The 19,617-nt window shown below is 42.6% G+C and overlaps 2 protein-coding genes across 3 annotated transcripts in view; one reads left to right on the forward strand and one right to left on the reverse strand.

The window, feature by feature from the left end:
* Window positions 1–10,364, forward strand: part of NCAPH (non-SMC condensin I complex subunit H) — a 47,824-nt gene extending 37,460 nt beyond the window's left edge. For both annotated transcript variants that reach the window (XM_040345936.1, XM_040345937.1), the window contains exons 10-18: window positions 1,396–1,544; window positions 1,930–2,033; window positions 4,265–4,387; window positions 4,463–4,570; window positions 4,677–4,808; window positions 6,200–6,310; window positions 8,019–8,095; window positions 8,197–8,272; window positions 10,139–10,364. In XM_040345936.1, the coding sequence (XP_040201870.1) occupies window positions 1,396–1,544; window positions 1,930–2,033; window positions 4,265–4,387; window positions 4,463–4,570; window positions 4,677–4,808; window positions 6,200–6,310; window positions 8,019–8,095; window positions 8,197–8,272; window positions 10,139–10,198 (940 nt within the window). In that variant the 3' untranslated portion in view covers window positions 10,199–10,364. The remainder of the gene's footprint in view (window positions 1–1,395; window positions 1,545–1,929; window positions 2,034–4,264; window positions 4,388–4,462; window positions 4,571–4,676; window positions 4,809–6,199; window positions 6,311–8,018; window positions 8,096–8,196; window positions 8,273–10,138) is intronic.
* Window positions 9,065–19,617, reverse strand: part of LOC120933008 (serine/threonine-protein kinase 10-like) — a 112,327-nt gene continuing 101,774 nt past the window's right edge. The window contains exons 17-18 of the mRNA XM_040345935.1: window positions 16,374–16,487; window positions 9,065–10,645 (exon numbers count right to left, since the gene is read on the reverse strand). Coding sequence (XP_040201869.1) covers window positions 10,541–10,645; window positions 16,374–16,487 — 219 coding nt within the window. The 3' untranslated portion in view covers window positions 9,065–10,540. The remainder of the gene's footprint in view (window positions 10,646–16,373; window positions 16,488–19,617) is intronic.

Genomic DNA, 19,617 nt, shown 5'->3' on the forward strand with positions numbered 1-19,617 from the left:
GAGGTTGAGACACTGCATAAAAAGGGAGGGGGGGCTGGAGGAGGACACAGGACAAGTATAGGGTGAAGCATCGGGAGCATTTGCCCGAGTACAAGTACTCGGGCAAATGCTTGGTATCGTCCCGATACCGATACTAGTATCGGTATCGGGACAACCCTATATGCAACCCTGGCAGTCTCTCCAGTCAGCCAATGTCACTGGTAGCTTTATGCACAATATTTTAAATCCTGGATGGTTTCTTTAAATGGCGTAGACGCAGTAATGGATTTGCATACACTGAAGTTTCATACAGTGTATATTGAAATCCTGTCAATCAATTCAGATGATGAGCACAGTTTTTTTTACTAGGGATCTCTTTGATGGACCTGTAGTAGATGTAGGTGTTCCAGGTACCATAGACCTCAGCTATTCAGGCCAGTATATTCTGGGGATTCCTTCCTGGGTACTGGAGCCTGAGCTGCAGCCTTTTATCTAACCCCATCATGAGGGTGGGGGGGGGGGTGGGGGCATGGTCACCCTTTGCTACATTTAACTCTAGGCCTCTGCAGCAGAATGTTTTGATGGCGTGGAGCAGGAAGTGATTATTTTGAGACTCCCTGATTCTTCTTCTTTTCTCCGGTACCAAAGACGCAGCTTCCAAGTCTACTAATACCCATTGCATTCGGCAGCTTATGTCTCAAGCTTACAGTTTGAAAGGGAATGTTTCTCCTTTCTCGATGAAGGTGCTTCCTGCGCTATCCATCAAGCTTCTGTATCTTTAGTTTGCAAAGCTACCTGGAGTATATCACAGGACACAGATCCCTCCCCTCTGTCTATGGCCCCTTTCACATGGTCTGACCGTTCAGGTCCGCCTGTTGGTTTTGTCGGCGGACCTGAACGGCCACTCCATACATCTCTATGGAGCGTCGGATGTTAGCGGAGACATGTCTGTTGACTTCCTTTCCGATCCGCTAAAATCAGACGAATGGCGATGCGTCACCATGCGTCCATATCAGATCTCTTCATAGGAGACAGTGGCGCTTGACAAGCCCCTCCCCGCTCAGTGAGCAGAGAGGGACCTCTCATCCACTGGCTCAGTGGAGATCCATGGAGAGATCTCCCGCTGAGCTGGCGGACTTCGCTGCCACGGATCCGCCTAGTGGGAAAGGGGCCTTTGGCTTGCTGAAACCCTTAGTACATGGGAGGGGTTATGCCTGGGAGAGGACTTTCTTACTGTGTTTTTATTTGTTTTGTTCAGTCATCTGTAGGTGGCAGCATAAACCAATTTAAGTAATGCAATTACCCTGACTGTCTATTATCTTGACTGTGTTAGGTTTAAACTTTTACAAGATGTCTACTGTTTTTCTCAGTTTTGGATGCAAGTCATCTTTGTCTCTAATACTTTCCCCCCATCAGGTCACAGATTACTCAGATTGCAGATGCCGATATTGGTACGATGTGCCTGCAGCTGTCGTCTTGTCCCGGAGAGTATTCTTACTTCAGTCCTCGCACTATGTCCATGTGGGCAGGCCCTGAACATTGGCGTTTCCGGCCTCGACAAAAAGGTAGTCGTCCTTCCTTTAAGCTTAGTACACACATACTGGCCGATTTTTCGGTACATGTGTACCACTGTCTGTTCAACAGAAGTCTGTCTAATGACCAGCTTCTCTAACTGTCCTGCTTAAAAGCCAATGGCTGCAAGAGCTGATCAGTTTATTCTGGTGAGGGAAAAGGGGCGGGAGTGGTCGAGAGTCCCTTTGTCAAAATATAATATCTTAGCAGGAGAGATGTTGATGCAGGGAACTGTCGGTGTTGTGTGTGTGTGTTTTTTTTTTTTTTTTTTTTCATTCAGCCCACTGGTTGGGGGGGGGGGGGGGGCACAGAATATTTATACCCAACTTTATTTATCGGGGCAGTAGCATCATTCATCTAAATCTATTCAACTTTCAGTTGAGACTGTGGGCGACAAACCGAAAATCAAGAAGGCAAAGAAAGTGTTTGAACTGAACTTTGAAGATGACATTAATTTTGAAACTCACTTCTGTAAAACTAGGGTAAGTTGCTTAATATAAGAACCCACCATGTTCTTTCAGAACCACATCAAGAATATGTGACCAGCTGTGTGACTTTTACTAGATGTACAGTATTGTAAGTGTATCGCCACTTTACTTTATAGCTTACTGTGGCCCCAAACTACCCATCGCTGCCTGTGTAAATGACCAGTACAGGACATGAGATGAAATCTCCAATGGAGAGGAGAAGGCTATAGCCCCCATCAGCTTTTTATATTTTATGTCTGTATTCCAATTGGAGACTTCCCTCACACTTTTAGCCTGATAACTCTGTCATTGGGACAAGATGTTAGGGGAAATCGTCTTGACAAAACCTCAGACAGCATTTAAAAAAAAAAAAAAAATAGAGATTGCGGATTCTTTCCCCACTGCAGATTACTTATGTTAGTGGTTGTAACCTTAAAAATCCTGTTCCCTTATAGTACATTAAACAGCACATTACTTGTGCTGTCTGATCTGCCCCTTTCTAAGCTGTAAAAAACCTGGCTGATCCTGCCACTTCATGTGTCGCCCCCTCTCTGTACTGACCACGATAATCATGGCTGCTGATCCCTGATTACTGTGGTCAGGTTATGTGCCTCTGTCATCCCGCTGCTCTCCTCTTTTCCCCTCCCTCACTGCCTGACAGCTCCTGTGTGTGAGCAGCCCTTTCCCTCTCCTGCCGCTATTGGTAGCTGGCAGTAAAGTTAAATATTCCTGCCAGCCCCTCTTTTGATCAAGACATAACACACTGTATACCTGTTTGTGTAAAACGATGCCTGTAATTACCTTATCTCAGAGCTTTTCTGACCTTTCACGAGACTTGCGGCCAAAATCCTCCTCTGACATCAGCCTGGAAGGTCACGTGACTGCTGTGCTGTCTGCTCAGCCCCTCCCACTGTAGCCCTTAGATCGGAGGAGAAGAGCGGCTGGTGGCCACCTAACTGCCTATAAAAGAGCCCTGAGATAAGGTAATTACAGGAATCTTTTTACAAAAACGGGTACACCATGTGTTATGTTGTAATAAAAGAGAGGGGCTGGAATTAATTCCTTCTCATTATTATTATTATTATTATTATTATTATTATTATTATTATTATTATTATTTTTTTTTTTTTTTTTTTACGTAACCACTTTAAGAGAAAATGTGACATAACTAATTCTATATTAATGGAGGTTACGAGCTTTGACACAGTGACCCAAGTTTACAATTGCTGCCTCAGGGTTGTGTTCAGTCAGGGAATGGCTAATCCATCAGGATCTAACCTCGCTAGTTGACCAAAGTAGGTTTATTTAAATTTGTTGTTTCTTTCCCAGAGGTGGTTACAATATGTTAATAGAAATGGAAAAAAAAATAACCAGAGCGGTCCAGATGAGTTCTGTAGGTAGTAAGCTCTAGTGGGACTGATTTATGGGAACTGGAGATTAAATTTACCACCTACCCAAAGCAACTAATTATTTTTTGGTGAAGCTTGGTTGGCTTTTATAAACAATTGCTCCCCATTTGTTCCAGTAGCGGTAAATAAAATCAAATATATTTAGTGCATCATGTAGATTTGGAGTGGCAAACCTTGATTGAAAATGAGGTAGATTTCTGTTGTTGAGGTGAATGTTCTGCTTACATTTTAGTATGTGGCTTGCCATTGATCTTTCATGTAGATGTTTTCTAGATATGCAGAACGATTAAAGGGTGCTGTGTATGGTTTTATTGGCTGCCGTGCTTTGCTGTACTCTACACATACTCCCTGTGACAGTATTGAAGTTTGGACACCCTAGAACTGACAAACACCGTGATATCCTTATTCTGCAAAATTTGCCAGTCTAACACAAGTTAGAGTGTAGTCTGTAGAAGTCGGCACAGCATTCCATGTCTCCCCCCAATGTATTCTTTTAAACTTTCACAGCAGTATCAGAAATTCCAGACAGGTAAGCAGGACTTTGTCAATAACTACGGTAATTGGATGTCTTAACTGGATATCTGCAACAGGACACACCAGTCTTTTAGAAGTTGAATGGAATTGTAATGTAATCATGTCTAATGGCAGCAAAAGCTGAAAAGTGTTATCAGCACATAATCACACTAAAACACAAAGCACTGGGTTTCAGCCTATTGCAAATATGTTGGGAGCATATAGCGTAGTTGGGTATAGCCAGAAGTGTATTGTATTTCTAAAATACCGTACTGAAACAATAACCCTCTCTCTTTTTAATTTGATCTCATATATTTTAAATAGGCAGCTACAACACTTGCAAAAAGCACACTTGAGACCCAAAAGAAAAAAACTACGACCCTGCCTGCTGATTTCCACTATGATCCAGACAACATTGCAAGGATGAGCTTAAGACCAGTGGACAGGGTAAGGTGTCAACTAACTCCTTCTTTTTTACACTTGAGCCTAATCCGTGAAGTTTAATGTATTTTTGCCCTCCAGATCAAGAGGATGGCTCCTGGAAACTCTGTTTCCGAACAGGAAGATGAAATTGGAGAATATGACTACAACAATCCCAATGACACTTCCAACTTCTGTCCAGCCTTGCAGGTGAGGACCGTTGCTTGTCATAAGCAGAATTCATTTGATAGTTGTTGTGTTTTTTTTTTTTTTTTATGAAATTTTTTCTTTCTTTTTGAACCTCTTTATTTTGTAGCTAGCAGACAGCGACGATGATGATGGTCCTTTTGCAGGAGCTGAATGTACAGAATTTCCCTTACAGAATGGAATGGATGAGAAGAGGCTAGGCTTTGATGGGGAACACACTTTAATCGCAGAACCACAGAAGGTAAGCAGTGCACTAAGGTTAAAGTGATTTGGAAACCCTCACATGGAAAAAACGCTTATTAAGTTTAACATAGAAATGAAAGGCAAAACATTTGTGCGTATCTGTATATATGTAATATATATATATATATATATATATATATATATATATATATTTTATGCGTGTGTGTATATTGATGGAGAGATCTGTGTCTATATATATATATATATATATATATATATATATATATATATATATAATCTCACATTCCCTCTGTTCTCAGCTGCATAAGAGCTGAGGGGAGGGGGAACAACAGTACACTGAACTTCCCAGTGAAAGGTTGTGCAGAGGGGATGGGCCAAAACAAGCCTGATCATTGTAGGAGAACAAGCTGAGTTACGAGAACAGCTAGAGAACTGATCATGCCTAGTTTGGTCAGTTTTTAATATGAAAGCCTAGGGACTGGCAGGAACACCAGGTATTGCAAAGAGAACAGGATACATTTTCATACATGTACATGGTACAGCAGAGACATATCGGGTATGTGAAATGCTGGATTTACATACTCCACTTTTACTCAAAAAAAAAAAAGGATAGCAATGATACCTCCTGAGAGTTTGGCCTCATGCATACAGGATGTTTTTGCAGCTGGTCCTAGGGGGTGTCTGGTGGGGTGTGTGTATGTGTGTTTTTTTTTTTTTTCTTCTTCTTCCCCCCTACCTTCTAAACTCCCCTGCATGTTAGTGTTTGTGTCCATACACACACAGACTTTTTTAGTAGCATTTAAAGGCAGAAAGAAAAAAACCCTCTGCCAGTGTGTCCAGGAGGCAGAAATGTGCCTCTAAATGCTAGGCGTGTTTAGCGCTTAAGCGTTAATTTTAATGGCCAGATAAAATTATTTATTTTGGCCAATTATTATTGTCCAAGCACTTGATGCCTGTAAACTCGCCTAAACACTTGTAAAAGCGTTCAACACTTTTCTTTAGAAGTGTCTGGTGTTTTTCCTGCAAAAATGCTGCTGGCTTCTAGGAGAGTTTAAAAATAAAAAATTGTGTGCATGAGGCCTTAAACATGTCTGCCCTGCACATCTCCACATTCTCTAAGAGCTGTTGTGTCAAGTGTAGGTCCACAACTGGAATCATGAATTGTGGCAGTTCAAAAATTCAAGTTTGTCTATGGAAGATATTTTGCAACAACCACAGCCTGGCCAAGAGCACCTCCGCACCCACAGTAATTTCTTTACTAAATCTGCCTTTTGCGCTCCTACGTTTGCTCATCTCCTCACCATGACTTCTGTTCTTTGCATCTGTCAATCACTATCGCACAAGGCTTGTAAGACTGATAGTTTGTTAGTGGCATCTTACAGTATGCATATGTCTGAAGAGCACAATGTTTTTTCCTTTTTAATGCAGGTAAACAAAATAGAGATAAACTATGCCAAAACAGCCAAAAAGATGGACATGAAGCATCTCAAAATGACCATGTGGGGGCTGCTGGCAAATACCTCCGAAAAAGCAGATGAGGTAAGTTGACGTTTCATAGGGAACATTAAATGTTGAGTAGGAAACATTAAAATGGGAACATGTTTATTGATTTTAGATTATGTCCATTGCTTTTTATTACAAACAACTTTGACTTGTACTTTGTTTAACCTCTGCATTAGATAGTAATTTAAAGCGGTAGTAAACCGCAGCTGTTAAACAAAACAAAAACACCTGCAAGACAATAGCATAATGTGCTAGTACACATTGCATACTAGCATATTATCGAATACTTGCCTTAGAAGGAAGCCCCCCCCCCCCCCCCCAGCGGCACGCTGACAGGGCTTCCATCTTCACCCAGGCTTCCTTCTGGGTTTGCATACTCCGGATGTCTTATTGGCCAAGCCACAATGACCCGAGTATGCTGTCCATTCAGCAGACATGCGCTCGTGACGTCACTTGCTGCGTGTAGTGTAAATTTATCCAAAACGGTGCAAATTTTAGATATTCACTGTACCTACAGTTATACTTTATTATAGGCTTACTTGTAGGTACAAATGAAAAAAAGACTACTACCACTTTAACATACAGTCTAATCCATTGATGATGACGCTACACATTTACGTTGTACTTTCCCATAGTGGGCAGACACTTGCTAAACATTAAGTTAGTGTAGGATTGAACAGCAGTATTTTACTTTTCAGATATCGGTTAGAAATGGCTGTAGGATATGCTCTTGCCAATAACTTGATTGCACTTTTCATGTAAATACATGGTCCTAAACTAGTTAGAATTTTCAAATGTTAGTTTTTAATGATTTAAAATGAGGAAATATGTGCTGTAATAAGTCTTATTCTTAGCTATAGCAGCGCTTCAGTCTTTCAGTTTAAGGCCCCTTCCACACAGGACAGGCTTTTTGGAGTCTGCCTGCTTAGCAGGGAATCTGTCCACTGAGCAGGCAGATGGCTGGTCCGTGTCTGCTTTGCTTATGCAGACCTGACACGGCCCACTCTGCTCTATAGGCGGTCGGATGTAAACAGACCACCTGTCCGTTAACACCTGACTGCCATATGATCCTCCAGACGAATGGGGAATGAATCTCCATCTGTCTGTTTTACACCCACTGCTCCATAGAGGAGACTATTGGGTTTGCCTGAAAAATTGACAGGCAAACCCAATAAGTCCGCTAGTGTGAAAGGGCCCTTATGGTACAGCTCCAGTTGGTGCCTCCTTCCTGATTTTGTAAACCCATTGTTTTGGACAGGATCTTTTTCCTGCATGGGTAGCAGACCCACCATTGACACATATGCCACTGTCGCATGTTTGTGCAGGCGATTTGTTCCTCCCTTCTTTCGTTAATGTTGCTTTAGTAGAGGCATGTAAACTGCCTGCCTCCAGTAGAGACTCTTTTCTGCCCCCCAAAGGTGCCAATTGGGGGGGGGGGGGTAGGGGAGCGGGTACCCGGTTTTGACAGTTACTCGCTCCTACTTTTGGCTGAGGCAAAGTGAGACGGAAGTTTGGCCTCCTCTTTCCCCTCGCAGCGTGATTTGCGCATGTGCAGTAGGTAACTGGCTATGAAGCCACAAGGCTGGGTGCCTGGACAGGTAAGTGCCCCAATAGTAAAAGTCAGTAGCTACAATACTTTTAGCTGCTCACTTTTAATTTCTGGAGGAGGGTGGAATGCCTGTTTAAGACTGGAATATTCTTTGCTTAGGCAGATATTAAACCCTTTGTCTGTATTTCATTTAAGCCAAATCATATGCCTGAGGATGCAGCTATTAAGGAAGAGAGAAGTTTCAGCAGCATCACACATGAACTGCACAAAAGGTATAGAGCAATCGTCGCGTGTGTGTGTTGTGTTTTTTTTTTAGTATTGTGTACAATGTTTGCTTGCTCTATTATACTGATGTAATTTGCTTGATCAACAGGTTGCCCACTTCAATGTCACAGAATCTATCAGTTCCACTGGCTTTTGCCTGCCTCTTGCATTTAGCTAATGAGAAGGTTAGTAAACATAGCCAGCCTTGCTTGAGTAGGAAACTATCAACATTACTGAAGTCATGATTGCAGTTTTCACGTTGCTCATTACATTGTTTGAAATGCGTTTGGAAAAATAGACCTACAGATGGTGTATCTTGTGCAATTTCCTTTTTTATTCAGTTTATGGTTGCATTTCAGTAAATGAATAGAGATTTGTAATGCTCCTTTCTTTTTTACCTCTTAATCTACCCCCACAGTTGGCTGCTAAACTTTAAAGCAGAGGTTCTGCGGCCCATTATTTTTTTTTTTTTTTTATTTTTTTTTTTTTTTTCCCTGTGCATTCAATGTGGGTCAACATCACAAGTTAGTACTCACTTGTTTGGCGATTAAAACCATCCCCAGTCCATTTTTGTTTAAAAGATTAACTTTTAAAAATCGATCTAGGGATTTCCCATTTTGCTTGTGGGCATTGTGAAGTCCACATGCACTGATTTCCTGGAAGCGGTGACTGCACGCCTCCCAGCATTCACCGCTCCTTCTCGCGCATGAGCAGTGTTGATGGCGAGCTCCGTCAACACTTCTGGTTGCCATCACAACAGGCGGCGTCATAGAAAGTATACGCCCTGTTGTGATGGCATTCAAAACTCTCACAGCTCAAAACGGGGACAGAGCATCATGGCGATTACGGCTACGTCACGTGACCGGCTCCCAGTACACACTGCGGTTAGCTCCCAGAGAACACTGCGGTGCTTGGGAGACGCCTATTCCCGCGGTAGTGGGATTCATGAAAATCACAATTGCAAAGGTATTTGCATATTTTTTTTTTTTTTAAACGGGCGATTTTATATCCTACATGTCCACTGATGCAGTGGAGACAGTGTTGTGTTTTGGGTGAACCTCTGCTTTAACATGTTCAGGCCATCAAATGTTTCATGTGATAACTCAACAACTACCACCAGTGGTGCGATTTTTGAAAAATAAGCATTGATGGATTTAATAGTCGGGACAAGAAATCCAAAAAGAAATAATGTCACATATGAGCGTGCCAGTAATTCCACTGTTATATTTACATTAACAAATAATAGTGCTCACCTCTTAGCTAACAAATAAATATGGATAACATAAATGTAACATGGCAAACAGGCTTATAAAATCAGCACCTCCATCATGAATGGGATTGGTAATAAGAAGTATTAGTTATCTAATCTGTGCACTCAGATCTTTAGCAATTGATGGCAATATTTCTGTCAAACAAGGTGAAATCGCTTCTAAATGTATCGATTAAATTCATGGTTAACACAATCCTTGAAACGCTCACCTAGATTTGTTACTGTGTAAGTGAAAGGGACTCGTAAGGCCTCTTGCACGCTGCAGCTTGAAAAAGCTCAGTACTTTAACCCTTTTTTTTAAATGTTTACTGAGCTAAAATACAGCCCATTAATTGTAATGTGCCTATTCACACAAGCACGTAAACAAGCGCTGTGCATTCTTCAGTATTTTTTATTTTTTTTAAATCTGCATTTTTGATCAGTAATTTACAGCCTCATGCATGCAGATCCAAGCAACTATGCGCAATTGCGTATTTGCATACTGTGCATAACAAAAACACGAGAATACATTTTCACACATGCCTGCAAGATTGTGCAAACGCATATGCGCGCAAATACATACAAAAAAAAGTCTGAAAAAGTAGATGCTCAAACAGGAGTATTGTGTAAAACGCATCCAATTTGCATATATGTGAACCCGGCCTTAGTGCTTTGGATTGAGACAAGTACACCCTATATTGTATTTGTATCTTGGCTGTATGACAATGTGAGCACCATTTGTTCATGTGGTATCAAGTTCATTCAGTTTTTTATGCATAATTTTGATTCTTGTTTTTTATAGACTTTAAAGCTACAGGAAGTTGAAGATCTCTCTGATGTGTTGATAATGCAAGGAGACTGATCAGAATGAAGGCATGTGCAATCTCATTGACACCCTAGGCTAGGGAATCATCACACAAACGCCAATGAATGTGATAAATGAATTATTTTATTCTTCTGTCAGTATCTGCACTATAGCAGAATATGTCTGTAAATAATGTATTTATGTGACATTTTACATTTTTTTTTTTTTGTTTGTTTTTTTGTTTTTTACACCCATATATGTACCTAATAGAAAAAAAAAGGAAAATAAAAAGGTTGTCAGTCAAACTCCAGTGTTTGTAATTTATGATGGCCACACAGGCATTTGCCTTAAGGGGAATTTTATGAGTGTTTTTATGATGTCTCTCTTCAACCATGGCTGTCAAGAAGGTGAAAACCAGGAAAAGCGTTTGTCGTGATCCTTGTGCAGCTGCTTTCCAGTGTCTGAAATCTGATGCTGTCTGCAGGCTAACTCGCTGTCCAGCTTCTAAAAAAGATGACATACATGAAGTAAAACATGAATTTGGTTATAGGGTTTTTATAAAACTCCAGTGACAAGGTTTGGCTCACATAAAGATTATTATAAAAGGAAAACAAAAACAGATATACCTGGTTGCTTTGAAAGTCAGAAAAAAAACTTTATGGTGGCGGTCCACATTTTATCCATTATATTATAACTGAGCAGATCTGAAACCAGATGGGGGGGGGTCCTTTAGTCAACCAAACTCCCAAATCTTGTGAAAAGCCTTTGTGGAAGGGTGAAGACTGCTATACCAACCATGGGGGGGCTGGAGATGATGCTAAAAATTACCCCCTTTCCTAATAGAATATATCACAGGGTGTCACCAGATTCATAAATACTTTGTTATACTGCCAATCCCTCTGAGTGTTGGCATCCCTGGAAAATATTGTGCACAATCACAATATTGGTGCTAAGAGGAAGCTGTAGACTCTCATGTGAAATTATGTACCCTAATGTGCCTGAAGCATCTGGTATTGTATGGTGGAGTGCTATGCTGACACAGTGGTGTTTAAAAGGGAGGGACTGGACTGTAGCATGCACCATCTTGGGGTTTTCTGGGTGGTTGGACATGTGCGATCGGTAATGCTTCTATGATCTTGCACAGCAGCCTTTGATGGCAATTACTCCACTCGCCGGTGCCTCTGCAAGTATTGGGACACTCGTTTTGCAGTTTTAGAGGAGCATCTTATGGATGATGAGGAGGAGAGGATCGAGAGTCCTCCTTGGATGAATCCACTCAGGAGGAGTTTCAAGGTCGGCAGAAGACCACACTGGGCTTCATGGCACATTTCGAGGTTACCACTCCTGGAGTCCATTTCTCCCAAAGTCAATGGATTTGGGTCCCAGAGAAGATGTTCTCACCACACCACCAAAGCAGTTTGCTTAGAAGTACCCCATTGAGAGAATTCTACAAGAAATGGGATTCTCTGGCTGTTGACCCATGATTTTTGTTTTTGAATGAGATCCTGGTTATCCCAGTGGATGAGGACCTGGCCTGGAAGTTTGTCAAGTTCTCAACATTTGGGCAAAGTGTAGGCTGCCATTTGGCAGTTCCAGAAAGATTTTCAAAGTGCTTTGAGTTTCATGGTGGATGCCTTGGCAGACTCCATACTTTTCAGGTTGGACACCATGTCTGTCTATTTAAGAAGGATCCTATGGCTCAAATGTTGGTCAGCAAAACTTCTCTGCAAGAAAAAACTTAGAAGGCTGCCCTTTGAGGGCAAGCGCTTGTTTGGACTATCCTGGATGCCTTCATTCAGAAGGTGACTGGGTAGAAGCATGCTCTTGTCCCTAAAGGAGATGGGTGATGACCGGGTGGCACCTTTTGGAATCCGAGAAATGTTTTCCTTTGTGGGCAGCAAGCCTTGGGCTTTCAACAGAAGCCTATGTTCCAGTTCTGTAACCTTAAGTCTACTGGGTCTGGAGTCAAGTACTCTTTGCAGCTGTCTGTACTCTGGAAATCATGGACAACTGGGTCTGCCATGTGATGTCCAGAGTTTACAAACTTGCTTTATGTGCTCAATAATACCTTCAGTGCCACAAACATTTGCTGTTTTCCTTGCTGCTCTGGAAAGGGTGCTTTCTTTAGGTCATTACACACGTGCCAGAAGAAGCGAGATCTCTTGGCTTCTATACCAACTTTGCAGTTTCAATGCAAATAGGAGACATCTGGCCTATTCTGTACCTCAAGATCTTGCCAAATTTCTGAGGATATGGAAATTCAGGTTCTAATTTACCTATACAGTGATTGCTTTGCTTTACCGGTGGGTTTTATTTACTTGGACATCAGGAAGATGCCTACCTGCACATCCAGGATTTTCCAGTCTCGCCAACACGTTACCAGTTTGTAGCGTTGCCATGTTTTCTGACTGTAATTTCTACCCTTCTCTGTGCTAGATAAGACAACCTCCAGGATAGTGTTACTATTCATTGAAGGCTTATTTTGCCTGGTATGTGGCTTGCAAGTTCAATCCCCAACTTTGTTTTTTGGTCATTCCGTTTCAGAAACCCTATTGCAGCTCATTCCTAGCTAAAAGCCTTTGCGCAGGGTGTCATGAAGACTATTCTGCCTGTGCGACCTCTTTGTTTCCATGGGACCTTAAATTGATGTCACTTTTACAATCTTGTCTCACCCTATCCAAGAGAACACTTTGTTGCTTCTTGTGTGCAAAGTTGTTTTTCTGGCTGCGTTACGTTAAGGGTCTTAGGGCTGGCTGCTCTCCCCTGCAAGAAAGCTCTTCTGATTCTTTACCAGGTTAAGGTGGTGTTGAGGCCTTGATCATCTTTCTTTTTTTTCCATGAAGACATTGCTCCACTCTTTGGATGTGGTTTGAGATGTTCTAAATTATCAGAAGTCTATAGCTTTTGACAGTCTGTTTCTTCCACCTGAAGGTCTTTGCTAAGATGAGGCTACTTCTTGATCCATTTATTTATAGGATTCGTCGGCTCATTTCTCAGGCCTATGTATCAAGGGCAAGATTCCTCCTTTCCTTGTCAATGCCCTTTCCACCAGGTGTGTCAGTGATTTGTGGGCGATTTTTTTTTTTTTTTTTTTTTTTTTTTTTTTTTTTTTCGATCACAATTCTGTTTACGTTTTTAAGGCTGCTACCTGGTTATGTGTCCACGTGTTTGCTAGTTTTTCCCAGGTGTATGTTCATAAATCTGGGGAAGGCAGTTTTGGTGAAAAGGTCTTGCAGATGCCTGGCATTGACATTGTTGAAGGAAGAACCAGCAACTGAATGAGCGTTACTAGTTTTGCATAAGGTTGTTTCTGCCTATGGTTATATGTCCTAATAGAACATGTGTGTGTGTGTGTGTGTGTGTGTGTGTATATATGGCGTTCCCCCTTTTTTTTCTTTTTCAAAAACGGTTTTATTTGTTTGGATATTCTGAAAGCCTCTTTCTAGGACAATTGTTTAACCACTTAAGGACCGCCTCCTGCAGATATACGTCCGGCAGAATGGCACGGCTGGGCACAGGCACGTACCTGTACGTCCCCTTTAAGTGCCCAGCCGTGGGCGCGTGACCCGGTCCGAAGCTGCGGGACCCGATCGCGGGCCGGTGTCCCGCGATCGGTCACAGGAGCTGAAGAACAGGGGGAGGTGTGTGTGTAAACACACCTTCCCCGTTCTTCAGTGGCAGCTTCATTGATCGTGTGTTCCCTGATATAGGGAAACACGATCAATGACATCACACGTCCAGCCCTGCCCCCCTACAGTTAGAAAAACATATGAGGTCACACATAACCCCTACAGCTCACCCTAGTGGTTAACTCCTAAACTACAATTGTCATTTTCACAGTAAACCATGCATTTTTATAGCATTTTTTGCTGTCAAAATGACAATGGTCCCAAAAATGTGTCAAAATTGTCCGATGTGTCCGCCATAATGTCGCAGTCGCGAAAAAAAAATCGTTGATCGCCGCCATTAGTAGTAAAAAAAAAAAAAAATTAATTAATGAAAATGTCATAAATCTATCCCCTATTTTGTAAACGCTATAAATTTTGCGCAAACCAATCGTTAAAGCTTATTGCGATTTTTATTTAAATTTTTTACCAAAAATATGTAGACGAATACGTATCGGCCTAAACTAAGGAATATTTTTTTTTTTATATCTTTTTTTGGGGGTATTTTAATATAGCAAAAAGTAAAAAATATAGATTTCTTTTCTAATCAAAATTGTCGCTCTATTTTTGTTTATAGCGCAAAAAATAAAAACGGCAGAGGTGATCAAATACCATCAAAAGAACGCTCTATTTGTGGGAAAAAAGGACGCCAATTTTGGGAGCCACATCGCACGACCAGTGCAATTGTCCGTTAAAGCGATGCAGTGCCGAATCGCAAAAACTGGCCAGGTCCTTTACCTGCATAAAGGTCCGGGTCTTAAGTGGTTAATGTAACACTTTTCATAGGAGTTTAATGTCATGCTCCTACCTTTTTGTATATCCTCTTTATATCGAATAGGGGTTTTTTTTTTTTTAGATTAAAAAGGTCTTGCAGATGACTTTATAGTGGATTTTTACTTATTCTGGTTTTGGGCATGGGGGCCATGTTGCTATTGCCCACCCCTCATGTTCAGTGCTTTGGGACACCCCAAGTAATAACACGCCGCTGTGTCCCACAATACTTGATTAAGAAATTAGCATGTTGGGCTTCTTAGAGTTGGTGAGGTTGAATAAAGGCACCAGTCCATCCAGTTCAACCTTTGTGGTAGTGTATCTTTGTCAATACCAATTCCCACATCACTATATATTACGTTTGTTAAATTGCCCATCTAAGATTTTTATTTTTTTTTTTAAACTATCGACACGTCTCGCTGACACCACTGATTGTGGAAGGGAGTTCCACATCCTTACCACTCTGACATTAAAGAACCCCACTACGCAGCTTAACTCCTTGGCGCTAGCTGCATGCAAATATGTGGCCTCTAAGTTCATGGCACTGAGGGGCTGCATATTTGCGTAAATTGCTGTTCATACAGCTGTACTGAAAGCACACGCAGTGCTTGCTCTTGACAGTTACCGGCCCCCTATGAAAGTTTTCGGATCACGTGACTGCCAATCATGGCAGTCACAATCTCTTCAGCCCCGGCTGCATAAACCTCTTATAAGGCGGATGGCGCCAGCGTGAAGAGGTTAAGGTCAAACTGCTTCTCCAATTTCATTGAATAGCCTGAGAAAGCCGTGGAAGGTGGCTGGTGGGAGGGGGCGTCCCCTCCCACTGCTTGTAAAAGGAATCCAGCAGCTAGCTAGTTGGCTGCTAGAATTGTTTTTACAAGAGCGCCAAATGAAAAACTGCAGGCATCGTTCGGGTATAACTGATTAAACTCCAGCGACGTACAGGTATGTCGTTGAGACTCAAGTGGTTAAGCTACCTGAAGTTGAATAGTTTTTGCCCTATGCTAGAATCCCAATTGAGGTATTTGTACTGTATATTGCTATCATTTCCCCTCTTCAGCATCTCTTCTCCAGGGAGAATACATTTAACGCTTGTACAGTAGTCGTTCCTCATAACTGAGGTCCTTCATTCCCTTTTATTAGCTTTGTTGCCCTTCTCTGGTTTTCTGCAATCCCAGCACATCCTTCCTGAGGACTGGTGCCTAGAACTGGATGGCATTCTCAAGATGCAGCCAGACCAGAGTTTTGTACAGTGGTAGAATTTTAGTTTTATACCCTTTTATACCCCTTTTATGCATGCTATCTGGCTTGATATAGCTTAGCATTGCATGCCATTGCTGAGCCTGTGATCTACCAGAACCCCCAGATCCTTTTTCATCCTGGATTCCCCAAAAGTTCTCCCCTTAGCAAGTAACTTTCATTCATAATTTTAGCCCCGATGTGCACTACATTACATTTTTCAACATTAAACCTCATTTGCCATGTAGTTGCTCACCTCCTTTATTTCATTGAGGTCTTGTAAAGTTTCTATATCCTGGTATGAAGTAGATATCACTATTTCTGTCAACCTTTAAATCATTTATGAATAAATTAAACATTTTTTCTTACACTGGAGTTTGTTGAAATAGGCTGCTTTCAAGTAACACATTTTAACACACGTTTGGGTGACAAAGCACAAAAGTTTAAATCCAGCCTTCATGAAACTAAATATAAGAATGTGTGAAAGACAGCACCGCCATTTTTCCCTTCCTTCATTTAACATAAATAGGCACTGGATTTACAAAGTTTAGAGATACCTCTTTACTCAGCCTCAGACGCTCCTTCCACTGCTCAGCCTCCATGCTGTGCTCTTCTTCCAGTCGCTGTAGCTTCTTTGTTTCCTGTTCTTGCAAAGTTCTTAGTTTTTCTTCCTGTGTGTTTAAGGATTATTTATTAAAAAGCCAACACAAAAAGAGGTTTGTTATCCTAAAACAATGGCACTTTCCATTTTCTGTAAATCAAGCTGGTATGTACTTTTACTTGGAGTCTGACTCTGGGGTAGTGAACTTTGCAAGTGATTCTCATTCTTTCTGTGCAGTGTTGGGCCTCATTCACACAGGTGTACTTAGCGGTTGTACACCCCATTCATGAAATCTGACCTGGGCACATATATCTGTAGTGTTCACTTATCTCTCTCCAAAGCTATGAGCGGTGTGTCTTTCTGCTGCTCTGTTTCTCTGTTATCAGCATGATAACTTCTGACAAGTTCTCAGACACAGATGATGAAAGCAGCTGTAAATTTGTGTCAGGGAGGGTGCTTAGAGATGGATAAGCAAAGAGCTTGTTTATTCACAGTGCAGCTCTGCAAGTTTCTTAGTTCCTCTGCCTATGTGGATAGAAGGGTGTGTGCCTTTCCTCCAATCAGCTCACACAGTGTATGCCCAGACTCCCCTCCCAATGCTGAATGAGGAAACAAAATGTGTAACACTTTATAAACTGTGTAGAAAGCTGAAGACAGAAGACATACATGTAAAACGGGCGGGGCCAAGCACTGCCGCTGATGTCAGCTGGAGAAGAGAAAGCGCCGGGAGACGCTCTGAAATGAGGTACAAATCGGCAGGATTTTTATGTAACACAGGGACATATATTGTTATGTTACAGAGGGGATGGGGTGGGAACTGACGCAAGCAGACAGGCGGAGGACGGAGCAGGGCTGCGGATGACGGAGGCACATAAACTGTGCCAGGGCTCAGCAGCCATGATAAACTGTGGGCAGTTTACAGAGGGGAGGGTATAGCCAGGTTTTTTAGGTGATACAGGGGCCAAATTACACGGCACAAGCACTGTGCTGTATAACCTGATTTAAGGGAACAGGATCTTTTTTTTTTTTTTAGGGTAACAAACACTTTAAAGTAGATGTAAACCCTCACATATATACCCAGTGAAGTGAACAGCCTCGGATTATACACAGAGATGAAACAAATCTCCCTACATAAGTTTTACATGTATATCTGCTGTCTTCAGCTTTATATACTGTCGTGATAATTTTCTTTTCCTGGTTAGCACTGCAGTGAAATCTGGGAATACAGCCAAGACAGCTGATTGGAGGAAAGACACACACCCCCTATCCTCATAGTTGAGTGAGTGAATAACTTATATAGCGATACAAATGCGAACTGAATCGCCTCAAGGCGCTCGGTATCCATTTCCTTCTGTTTAGCCTTCAGAAAAGATGGGTCTTGAGTTTTTGTCCTAAAGGCGAGGTGATTCACTTCTGTTCGGATATTAGTTGGTAATGAATTCCACAGTCGGGGTCCTTGGACTGCAAATCTTCGTTCTCCTTTGGTCTTGTAGCGGGCCTTGGGGATTTGTAGTAGATATCGGGGGGGGGGGGGGTTCCTTGGAACACATTTGTGCGTCAGGCACAGGGCCTTAAATGTGACTCGGTCCTTTACGGCCAGCCAATAGAGGGACCTCAGGGAGGGGGTAATTGATTCCCAGGGTTTTTTTTCCTGTTACCAGTCGTGCCGCTAATGTTCTAAGTGTTTCCATAAACGGTAATGAACTTTGTAGATCTGGCTTGGTAATTGCGAGGTAAGACTTGTAAATCACTGCCAGGCCTCCTCCTCGTTGCCCACTTCTGTTTTCGGTTAAGATACCATACTTCTCTGGCACCAGTTCTCCTAGAATGGTGATACAATCCAATGTCAGCCAGCTTTCAGTGTTGAAAAGGCAATCTATGTTGTGTTCGGTGATGAAGTTGTGAATTTCTTGTCTATGCTTGACTGCGGATCTTGCGTTGATCAGGGCGCATGATAAATGTTGTAAATGGCGATGGTGCCTTCCTATTTTTGATAGTCGGCCGTCGATGGGTTCTTAACAAATGTTCTTTCGGTAGTATTGTTTTTAATGGCGTCTGGTAATATTGCGGCGGTGTTCCTTAGGCCACAAATGTTTTTTGCTGAATATTTGATGTTGATCATGATCCCAAAAAACGCAGATGATGACGAGATGGTTAGCTGTAAAAATCTCTGGTAGTTGGTGACGGTGGTGACTGATTGATGGACAGTGCTGTTAATGATGATCGACGGCGGTACGATTGGGGCCCCCCAATCTAACCCTCCTGCTGCAGAACCTCTTAGGGAGGGCTCTTTATTATTTTATATTTATATTACTTTATGTGTAGGGGTGGTCCCTACTAATCGCTGGGTCGATATCCTGTGAATCCAGCGGTAGTGGCTAAGGGAGGTAAGGGTGTGGTGCTCATGATACTATTGCCGGGTGTACCAAGATGGCCGCCGGGACGATGGTAGGCCCGAGCCACGGTGTTTCCCGCTGGGGGGTGGAGGGCCGTCGGCTCAGGGTGACCGCCTAGCCTGCTCAGGGCAGAGGGGTGTTTGGGGAACAAACTACGGAGGTGGGGTGATGAGTGGCCTGCTCCGTTTGCTGCTAGGCCGCGGCCTATCCTGAAAAGCGGCCGCGGAATGTCGTGGGGGCGGGCACCTACCTTTCTCAATGCTCCAGGGCACACCGGGGAGAGCGGTGGCTGACAGACCTGCGGGATGAAGCTGGAGGAAAAGAAAGGAAGGAAGGAACGGTGGGAGACTGGCAGTATTAGGCCGCAGCCGCGGGTCTGTCCTATACGGCCTGAGCTTACAGGTAAGCCGCTGGGGAGATAAAATAGGAGTCAGATTGTGGGTGGGTAGGCTATTGTTTGAGAAGGGGGGGGGGCTGGGGGAAAGAGACTGTGTCAGATGGCACACAAAACAAAGCACAAAGACTGGTAAATCCGTAGGAAGAGTATGGAGCTGAATCCTTGATGCTGGAGAGCTGGGTGAGAGCCTACCCGCCTGGAGCTATAACACGCACGTCCTGCTTCCAGGGCCGTGCTGTCGTACTGAGCTCCTGTTGCTATATATAAGTTGGAGACTTTCAGCTCTGTCCCTTGAATCGTTCAGGGCTCTGCTAATCTATTTATAGCATCCTCCCCAACACAACTCCGGCTGCTTTTATCATTTGTGACAGAGAACTTGTCAGGAGTTATCAGGCTGATAACCCAAG

This window comes from Rana temporaria, chromosome 3, assembly GCF_905171775.1.
Source record: "Rana temporaria chromosome 3, aRanTem1.1, whole genome shotgun sequence".
Lineage (NCBI taxonomy): Eukaryota > Metazoa > Chordata > Amphibia > Anura > Ranidae > Rana > Rana temporaria.